The sequence below is a fragment of the Euphorbia lathyris genome, chromosome 1 (assembly GCF_963576675.1).
Source record: "Euphorbia lathyris chromosome 1, ddEupLath1.1, whole genome shotgun sequence".
Classification (NCBI taxonomy): Eukaryota; Viridiplantae; Streptophyta; class Magnoliopsida; order Malpighiales; family Euphorbiaceae; genus Euphorbia; species Euphorbia lathyris.
In genome coordinates, this window is record NC_088910.1 from 9,557,847 (window position 1) to 9,568,844 (window position 10,998).

Here is a 10,998-nt window from a genome sequence, read left to right on the forward strand (position 1 = left end):
GCATACACAATGAATGAATACTTATAACAGTCACGTAGTTCTTCATTGTACCATTTAATGATAAAATTATAATATTAGATAACAATGATAATGTATACTTATATACATCCCCTAAATTATTTACTTAAACTCTTATAATTTAGGCTAAAATTTAAAAGGAATCGGGTCGGGTTATGGATATTCGGATGGACCATGGCCCGAATGAACCTGCGATTAGCAAGCAAGAAAAGCCGAGAAGGTCAGGCTTTTCTGGTTAGCCGAAGAAGAAGAAGAGAAAATACAGTTCAAATCATTCTCTTCGATTTTTTCCTTTCTTCTCTTCTATTTTCTCAGTAACCAAACAAAGAGAGAGAGAGGATATGTCAGTGTTAATAGTTACAAGTTTAGGAGATATAGTCGTGGATTTATTCACTGAAAAATGCCCCTTAACCTGCAAGAATTTCTTGAAGCTCTGCAAGTAAGTCTTCCGATTCTCTCTCAGCCCTAACTAATTTCATTTGAGAATAAACGATTGATCGATTTTCAGAACGAATTTTTTTTAATAGGTGTTTGATTAACCAATGGTTTAACTTCGAATTCAGGATTAAGTATTATAATGGCAGCCTATTTCACACGGTTCAGAAAGATTTTACTGCTCAAACTGGTGACCCTACTGGTACGGGAGCTGCTGGTGATTCAATTTACAAGTAAGAGATGTGTTATCTGAGATTTAATTTCAGTTTTATATGCTTTGATATCAGTGTTTAGTTTCCATTTCCTACTGATTTGTTCAGTTCTAAGTGTGATTCTGTATTTGATTTCTCGAACTCGTTGTATTGTGCTTTCCTTTCAGATTTCTGTATGGTGAGCAGGCTCGATTTTTTAATGACGAAATCCATCTGGATTTGAAACATGTCAAGACTGGAACTCTTGCTATGGCCAGTGGTGGAGAGAATCTAAATGCCTCCCAGGTATATAAGATTTTCTTATTTGTTTAGCTTTGCTCTTTTCACACATTAGGATTGTCAATTTGTGACACGAAAACACTGTTTATAGAGATAATCCACTAGTCGTAGTCTTTTAGTTTTAGCCTATTTATAGTCGGCCTTCTTACACGCACTTGCTGAGGCGAGATGCTAATTAGAGAAGGACTGAATTTGATTTTCCACTTTTTCGTTTGTGGTTTGACAGCTTAAACTAGGCTCCATTTTAGATAGGTTTTCGGTCTTAATCAAGATAGGTCAGGGGCGCGCTTTGTATTTATATATTATATATAATCACGTGGAACATATTATGACACATTAACTCTTTTTGACACCCCCTATCAGACATTTATTTTGAACGGAGTATATCTTAATTTTCTCACTTGTTATATACAGTTCTATTTCACATTGCGCGATGATCTGGATTACCTTGACGGGAAGCATACTGTAAGTGCTCTTTCCAATAACATAGTTTACTCTATGTGTGAGTTAGAAAGAAAACATTAGTCAAGTATAGTAATATAGCTGGAAAAGACGTTTGAAATATTGTTAAACAACTCATCTACCTTGTTCATCAACCTCTGATGAACATGAACTACCTTTCTCATAATTAGATTTCTGGTATCATGTATGATTCTAAAATTGGATATATTTGTAGCATGAGATGTTCTTAATTTGCATTGGCAAGCTGTTTTATAGACTCCGTAGCAAGGAGGTCTCTTCATTGTGTTTATAGTGTCATTGGTAAGATTAGTGGCAAGGCCTACCAAGTCATTAGGTTCTTTTTTTTTTTCTTTTTGGATAAAATCATATCTTCCTGAACATCTGTCAGTGAAAGTGCAAATGATGAACTCACATCATATATTGTGTTGAGCATGGGTCTCTTGTTATTAGAAAGATCCTTCAATAGATAGTTCCCGGGAACAATGTAATTGTTTTCATTGAACTGCGAGATATCTTTTTTCGATTGTTCGGGTTTGTGTTATCAAGAGCTCAAATAAATTGATTCACTGCTAGTTTGAGTCATATGCTCTCTCCATCTCCACCTTTTCCCTTTGTGTTGATTATCTTGAGCAGGAAGATTGGTTGTGTTCATGGGCGGCTCCATTATTTTAGAGGTCCTAGGCAACTCTCATACTCCATTTTGTTTTTACAAATCTAAATTTTATAAATATAAAATTTAATTAATTTTTGACTGGACCAAGAATAAGCAAATAAATATCAAACTTTTGGGACAATATGCATAGAACGAAGCAGCTAACATTTATGTTATTGTGGGATAAGTTACAAATTTAGCCCTATGGTTATTGGAGCAGAACAAATTTAGCCCCCACGTAGAAAACAGTGCAATCTTAAGCCTCATGTTTACGAGATGGTGCAATTTCAAGCCTCATTAATGAAAAGTTTTTTTTTTTTTTTTCTCATGTGCAATTTCATGTTCTGGCTACCCTCCAACCTCTAGTGTTCTGACTACTCAATAAAGCTTGAAATTACACATGTTCTATTAATGAAAAAATTCATCTTTTATTAATGAGGTTTGACAATTGCACTGGCTGGTAAATGTTAGGCTTAAAATTGTATTGTTTTGTAGGTAAAGGCTAAATCCGCTCTCTCCCAATAACTACATGGCTAAATTTGTAACTTATTCCTATTATTGTTAAGAGAGAAGTTGCGAAATAAATTTTGAAGCCCCTATTGTGCTATTGTTGTTAAGAGGCGGTGGTTGAAAAAAAAAAGACAATGTGTGATATTGTTGTCGACTTTGATTCCATTTCAGCAGGTTGTATTCTTGTTTTCCATATATGATTACTATAAAATTTAGATATGGGATAATAATTATTTATGGGGATAATTTTTAACAAGTGAGGGTTCAATAATTATTGTATTGTAATTATATGGTTATCTTTTTACAACACTTATGGAACTACGCCTCTTTGTGCTCATCCACAGTTGGCTTCTCTCTGGTTCAGAGTTTTATATGGTTATCTTTTTACAACACTTATGGAACTACCTATCAGGTCTTTGGGGAGGTTGCAGAAGGCCTTGAAACTTTAACTAGGATAAATGAAGCTTATGTGGATCCAAAGAACAGGCCATATAAAAATATCCGGTTTGTCATTCTTCTACTGCCTGTATGCAATGTTATCCTTATAAATATTTTCTGTTCAGTGACTTGTATAGTGTAATTGAACAGAATCAAACACACCTATATTCTTGATGATCCTTACGATGATCCTCCTCAGCTAGCTGATTTAGTTCCTAACGCCTCTCCTGAAGGGAAACCGAAGGATGAGGTAATACTTTATTCATGTAATATCTGCATCTTTTTTTCTTAAAAAATTTCTTTTGGTCAAACTGTCGGGTTTCTAAATGTAATGTTGCTTGTACTGTAACTAGGTTGATGATGAGGTACGGCTTGAGGATGATTGGGTGCCCATGGACGAACAATTAAGTATTGGAGAACTTGAGGAGGTCATTCGAGCAAAGGAAGCACATTCTAGTGCAGTTGTACTTGAGAGTGTAAGCCTCTGCAATATTTTGATGACAGCATTGAACTTGGATATGATCTTCTATTCTATCTGTGATTTAGAGTACATAAGATTAATTTTATTCATTGATTTTGCAGATTGGGGATATTCCTGATGCTGAGATAAAGCCTCCTGAGAATGTCCTTTTTGTTTGTAAACTTAATCCTGTTACTGAAGTGAGTTTTTATTTTCTCATTATTTGATGTGAATACCGAATTTTGTCTTGGTAAGGTCATGTTAGTTGTTCCTGTTCCGATGCAGGATGAAGACTTGCATACAATCTTTTCACGCTTCGGAACTGTTGTAGCGTGAGTAACTGAACCTGTTGTACAATTTTCTTTACTTAATGTAGTGTCTGAGCAACATTCATTTGAATAATTTCTCATATGTGAATGATGGCAGGGCTGACATAATCCGGGATTTCAAGACTGGAGACAGTTTGTGCTATGCATTCATCGGTAAGTCGGATATTGTTTATATCTGTTAGTGTGCTAAATTTCCCACAATTTTGTATAAGCTACAACCTTATATCTTGTCCAGCCGGAAAATGTGTACTCTGTAACTTAAGGACGAGTGATGGTTAGATTTCAGAGTTCCACAATTTTACTTGGCCTTCATAATTCAATTTGACTTTGAAATACTACGTTATAGTATTTTCGTGATTGAAGTCATGGATTTAAGAATGATGTGTTTGTTACATTGCTGTGGCAGTTGATATGTATGCCGGACTTTGTTTTAACAATGCTGGTGCAAATTGCAGCAGATAAACAATTAGGGAAAAGTACAAAAATAAATTTAATGGTTTCGTGCTTTTGCAAAGACATTGATGTGGTTTAAGAGTTCGCAAACACGGGCAGAATTTTTCACTAAAACTGTCAGTAAATAACAAGAACTTAAGTCATTTTTATTATTTTCTTCTTCTTCAAAATGTTATTATATGTTAGGAGGGGTATAAATGAACGGAATACCGTTAAAGTTTTGTTAATAGGAAAATTTGGATGGTTTTAGTGAAAAGGTTGTCTTTGCAAATGCCTTTGCAAACTTTTAAACCGCAAGGATGTCTTTGCAAACGAGCGAAACCACAAGGTTTTATTTTTGTACTTTTTCCAAACAATTATAGAGCTTTTTATTGGAACCTTTATGAGGATTTACTTCAACCTGCTATATATACATCAACCTGCTATATATATATACTGATCTTTAGCATATTCTTTTTTTCTGATGTTATTTGGCATCTGTATTTGTGTTCCATCATTTTGGCATGTTTTCACTCTTGGTTTACCAACAAATATAATGATGTCTTTTATTTTTCATGCCAGAGTTTGACAACGTAGAGGCATGCGAACAAGCATATTTTAAGGTATGCTGAAGGAACCAGAGTAACCTTTTGTCTTTCCAGCTATGTTGCATGGATACCTTGATTCTGAAGAGTTTCCATGTTTCGATTTCCGCAACCGTCAGAAACAGAAATTTTACGTTTCGGGTCAATTTCAGAAAATCGGAAAGTCTTTTCTTATAATTTAGAAACTCGTTTCTTAAAATATAATGCATTTCTAGAAAGAGAAGACACATTATCTCTCCTAATTAATTCCTCATGTGTCAATCGCATACATTAAATCCGTAACCGTTTATAGATCATCTCCTTCAAGCTTTCAAAAAAAAAAAAAAAAAAAATAATAATAAAAGAAAATGTTTATTTTTCTATCCTATTATGCAAACTTACATGTAATTTTTCTTATTATATATATTACACGTTTTCCTCACGTTTCTGTTTCCTATATTTTAACAAATATATTTTTCCGGTGTCCATTGCCGTATAAGTTTCCGTTTCCTTGCAACGTGGCTTTTCAGTGATAGCATTTTCCCTGGTCTTCCTTATTATCTGATCCAGTGATTCTCCTCGCATATTTGTTCTATTTACTTTTGTGGATTTCTAGGCTATGATAGTTCCGGTTGTTGTGCAATCTGACATTGGCTAGTCTTATAATTCTAAGCTTGCTTTGGTTTATTTTTATTGCAGATGGACAATGCTTTGATTGATGATAGAAGGATACATGTGGATTTTAGTCAGAGTGTGTCGAAACAATGGTCTGAATTCAGGCGGCACAAAAACAGCCAAATGGGTAAAGGTAAAAACTTGGTCTCATCATTATGGTTAAATTAAACTTATATTTTGTTCTATTAAGATTCCAACATAGTTATCAAAGGTGCGACTCAGGTGCAAAATGCTCCGGGCATGTCACTTGAGAAGCCAAAAGACGGGTTTTGTTCAAGATGCGCCCGCCTGAGCATGCCTTTTTTAGCGTCGCGCCTTGCCAGAGGTGTGCCTAAGCACAATTTATAACACAGACAGTGTTTCTTAGGGTTCCAAGTTAAAAAGTGGTTGTTTTAGTCTCGACCTTTCCCTTTTTATATCATCTATGGCTGAAATTAAATTAGGATAAAACAAAGTAAACAAAAGAGGAAATAAGCTTTGAATGGCAGAAATATTACATAGTTTGATGAATGATGAATATGGACTATGGAGACTTTAGTCTCGACGAAAAGTAGTTATTACACAATTAATTAATTAAGGATGTGGTTGAATTTTAGTTTTTAGATTTAGAATTTATATTATGAATTATGATATGGAAGAGAGTTAGTAGTTAGTTTCAGATTTATTCTATACTACATTATGATTAAGATTATGGATAATTGGATATGATTTAGTATTTGACTATATTGTTGTTATTTATGATTATGGAACAACCATTTTCTGATCATCGTTCACACGAGAACTGATAAATATCGGATAGATCAATCAATATCGAGTGTGGGGTGCAGAAAATAGGAAATGAAAGTTATGTTTCATGCATAAGTTATGTTAATTAGTGTATTTGTTCAAGTATAAGCAACATTACTTTCTCCTTGGTACTTTATTTTTGCTCCGGTGATTTTTCGAATTATTGTTTATGGTCCTATTTTTTGGCTGCAGGACGAGGTTGTTTCAAATGCGGTGCTCTTGATCACATAGCCAAGGATTGCACTGGCGATCCGACTGCCAACCAACTCCAACCATCGAAATATGTTATAAAGGATGATAATATGCAGCGTGGCGGAAATGATAACTCTAGGTTGGTGTTCTTTGATTGCTTTGTTGTGTTAGTTCCTAGATGTGTGACATTGTGATATTCATCAATTCTTGACAGATACGAGATGGTATTCGATGGAGAAACTCCGGCTCCGGAGAGTCCACGAGAAAGAAAGAGAAACGGACATCAGGATCAACAAAGGAAAGATTCAGGTGACAAGCACGACAGAAACAGGGGACAGAGGGAGGATCACGAAAGGAGAACTGAGGAGAGAGTCGACAGAAGAAGAGAGCAACGAGATGATGACAGGAGAGAGAGTCGAGATTATAGAAAGAGAAGTTCCGAGAATGAAGGCCGAGGAAATGAACGGGAGAACAACGAAGGATATAGGAAGAGAACAACTACAGACGATGACAGTCACAAGGGAGAACCGCGAGCTGACACCAGTTATAAAAAGAGGTATACAGATAGCGAAAGGCGAGAGCGAAGGGATGAACCGAGCAACAGAAAGTACGAACATGACCGAGATGACAAACGAGAGCGAAGGGATGAACCGAGCAAGAGAAATTATGAACATGATCGAGATGATAGACGAGACCGAAGGGATGAACCGAGCAATAGAAAGTATGAACATGATCGAGATGACAGACGAGACCAAAGGGATGAGCCGAGCAACAGAAAGTATGAACACGATCGAGATGACAGACGAGACCGAAGGGATGACCGGAGCAATAGAAATTACGAGCAGGATCGAGATAGAAGGCATCGGAATGACAGGAGGAGATGAAGTATGAGATATATATATATCTTGTCATGAACTTGTTTTTTTTTACTTTGCTGATTTGCATCACTTCAATCTGATTAATGTATCAGTGAGATTGAATCCTTGAATTTCAGTTGTTTCATGCAGAAAAATCCTCTAATATATTTCGAAACATTTAAGATTTTTTTTTTTTTTTGTTTTACTTCCATGGATGTAAAATTCCACTGATACGATTTGTTAAATGTAAAGTTAAAAAAAAAAACCGAGCTTTCACGTTTTGTCAAATAAGTATTTTTTAGAATTTTTTTTTGTCCAAACGGGGATTGAGGTTTTTTTTTTGTCGACCAGGAGAAGACTGATATTTTTCGCTTTCCTAAAAATAAGGAACCCAAAATTAAAATGAGCGTTGACGGTCTTGAAATTGAAAAATTCAAAGACTTATGATATTATAAGTAACTTTAATTTTTCAATTTTTTAATTTTGAGGTCGTTTAAGTGTTGTTTAGTGAGGAGAGAGAAAGTGAATGTTTATAGAGCGAACGCTTCGTGAATGATAATTTTGAAAAATAAAAATTTGGTTTTATAGTGAGTAACGGGATTAATCCTATATCTTCGCATGACAGAGTAAGAAGATTTGAATAAATTGAAACGCATATCATTTCAAGCAAGTTTAGACGGATTAGTAAATCATTATAAACAAGTTCAGTGAATCAATATGTTATTTTAAACAAATTCAAATGGATAATAGATCACTTTAAACGAATTCAGGAAGCTAAGAAAAAAAAAATTGTGAGTTCAGAAAGCTAATCATTTTTTTTGGATTCAAAAGGTTCTACCAAATAATTTTTACAGTTTTGAAACGAGGTTTTACGTTTTATTTAATTATATCATACATATAAAAAAATATGTATTTTTTATACAGACTATAAAAATATATTTTTAAACCTTTAAAATTGTGGTAGAGGTTATGCGTACTTTGTTTTGTCTCACCATTGTATGATGGAGTGTAAAGTTAATCCAATGATGAAAATAAACAAAGTAATAGTTACTTTGTCAAACGAATAACGTTTTTACTAGTTTTGTGTTTAAGGATAACATACCAAAATGACTTCAAGATTTTGAGAGAAATGCCAATTTAACCCAGCGTATAAATGCCAATTTAACCGCAACGAACAAAATAGTACAATTTAGTCTCAACGTTTGTGAAATGGTTCCAATTTAACCTTGAATAACGGAACTTGACATCTGAATGTTTGTGAAATGGTACTAATTTAGTCTTAATTTCCGTTACCCAAAGCTAAATTGGTACAATTTTACAAACATTGAGTTTAAAATTATGCTATTTTGTACATTGAGACCAAATTGATATTTTCCAAAAATTTTAAGATCATTTTGTTACCTTTACTTTTTTTTTTTTTTTTTTGAAATAAAACAGTTCTTAATTATTAGAATCGGAAGAAAAAATAACATTGAGATATGTGGATATGTCCACACACCACAAACAGACTAATAATTGACCGCCTTAGCTAAGAGTTGTTACCTTTACCTTATGTTTATAATAAACTTTAGTAATCAGGAATTTAACGTGCATGATTATAATTAATAATTAATGAGGGATTTAATATGTTAAACTAAAAAATTATGTAAACTAATAAAAATCAAGTGCTCAAAATGTAAAGATGGACAAAATATTTAATTTAGAAAAATATTATACGCTGGGTAAATAATTAAAATGGTAAGTTTTATTATAGGATTATGCTATGCTTATTTTGTTTTTGATAAAGTAAAGCTTATTTTGTCAAAAACAAAATAAGCATAAAAAGCACATTTATTATAATGTGATTAGAAAATAACAATTTCACCTTTAATTGCTTAATAAATTATGATGCGAGAAAATGCGAGGAGGAATTTTTGGGGTGGTTTGAGAGGATAACTTTTTGAAATAAAACAGAAAAAGAGTCAAACGAAGAGCCAAGAATAGACGACCTCAATTTGATGCTTAAATTAGCAGAATTTTAGAGGAAGAAGATGATGAATAATAGAATTATAGAATTATAAGGTTTTGTGATGATGTACCTTTTACTACGCAATTTTTTTTTTTATAAGGTGTCAGAGGTAGTTTCAGCAGTTTGATAGTTTATGCATCCTAATAGTGACTCAGGACATATGTAGGGATAACAATGGGGAATAACTGCCACTAGGAACGAAGAGAGATTGGAAAGAACTAGCGAAGGTATTCATCACCCAATATAGCTTCAACACTATGTTTGAGGTTACTTTGAGGGAGCTAGAGAGCACCAAGCAGCAGGCTGGGGAGTCTTTGTCCGACTTTGTGAGTAGGTGGAGAGCTAAGGCAGCAGTTATGAAACAAAAGCCGTCGGAGCAGGATCAGATCCAGGTGGTAATCAGCAACACTTTGCCATATGTTAAGAATGAGTTGCGGTGCATGCCTTTCACCGATTTTAATCAGATGTATGGCTACGCTTTGGCAGTTGAGGGGGATGGAGAGCCGAAAAGAGCTTGTACTAAATGGACGAAATCGGGGTATAGTGCCGGAGGGCCAAGTACTAATATAGAACCTACCGCAGTGAAAGTGCTTGAACTTAACGCTATCGGGAAAAGGCAGTTCGCTCAATTTGATCTGACCTATGCAAAAGTTTTCGAACGATTGCAGAAAAAGGAGTTGCTGAAAGCCCTTACTCCCAAGAACAAGACAGGACCCACACCACGGATGATAACCAGGGGGTATTGCGAGTTCCATAGTAACTACGGGCACACCATTGAAAATTGTGAGAGGCTAAAGCATGAGATCCAGGATCTGATTGATAAAAAGAAAATAGTCGACCCATCGTCCGCAAACCCTCCCCTTAGGGTGAGCGCAATTGGATCTGGGTTGGAAGAGAGCTTTGTGGTGGAGTCATTCCGCGAGTTTAAGGAGGAGCTGTTGGACTCCAATGAGAAAAGAAATGTGGGAAATGGTTTATACGTGTCTGTTTTGGAGGAAGAGCCAACGGAAGAAGTGATGGACGATAGAACTAAAACTGAGGAAACCGAGGAAGTATCATCTCGGAGGATCATGCCTGTGTTGAAATCGTTTAGTGGGGTAGAAGACCCCGAAGCTCATTTGTATGGATACGTATGTGCTATGTTTGGGGAGCCATACAAAGTGGAAAAAGTCGCTCCATGGTTCTATCTTTCGCTGGTGGGCGAACCTTTGAAGTGGTTTCAATCGCTACCTGACTCGACTAAGCATGATTGGTCACTGATGTCAAGCTTGTTTTTGATGAAGTATCGAAGAGATAAAACACAGGCAGGGGAACATAGCGCGATGCAAATTGGGCCTATCAAACGTCCGTTTCCGACTTTCAGCAAGTATAATGAAGGGAAGGACCCCATGGAGCACCTGCATTTTTATCTGTTGGCTATGGGTCCTCTAGGTTTCAAAGAGGGAGAGATTACGAGCTTGTTTTGCAACTCATTGGCAGGTTAAAGCAGATTGGGCAAAAATGACTAAGAGATTCATCAAGAAGTACACCGCAGGGGGATACCCAGAGGAAGTGCCGATGCTACCCGATGAGGAGACACCTGAGGTGGTGTTAACCATGGCTAAGTACAAAGGAGATGAGAACCCCATTGATCACATAAACCATTTCCGTGCCTACATGTTTGACGCGG

At 35.5% G+C, this 10,998-nt stretch overlaps 1 protein-coding gene across 1 annotated transcript; it reads left to right on the top strand.

The window, feature by feature from the left end:
• The first annotated feature begins 238 nt into the window (after positions 1 to 238).
• Positions 239 to 7,509, top strand: LOC136221455 (peptidyl-prolyl cis-trans isomerase CYP59-like). Its single transcript, XM_066008893.1, has 14 exons — positions 239 to 457; positions 582 to 686; positions 833 to 950; positions 1,359 to 1,409; positions 2,981 to 3,072; positions 3,157 to 3,256; positions 3,360 to 3,482; positions 3,589 to 3,666; positions 3,752 to 3,798; positions 3,893 to 3,948; positions 4,810 to 4,850; positions 5,511 to 5,619; positions 6,465 to 6,603; positions 6,679 to 7,509. Exons 1-14 carry the CDS (start codon positions 360 to 362, stop codon positions 7,346 to 7,348), a joined length of 1,827 nt encoding a protein of 608 aa, XP_065864965.1. The 5' UTR covers positions 239 to 359; the 3' UTR covers positions 7,349 to 7,509.
• The last annotated feature ends 3,489 nt before the right edge of the window (positions 7,510 to 10,998 follow it).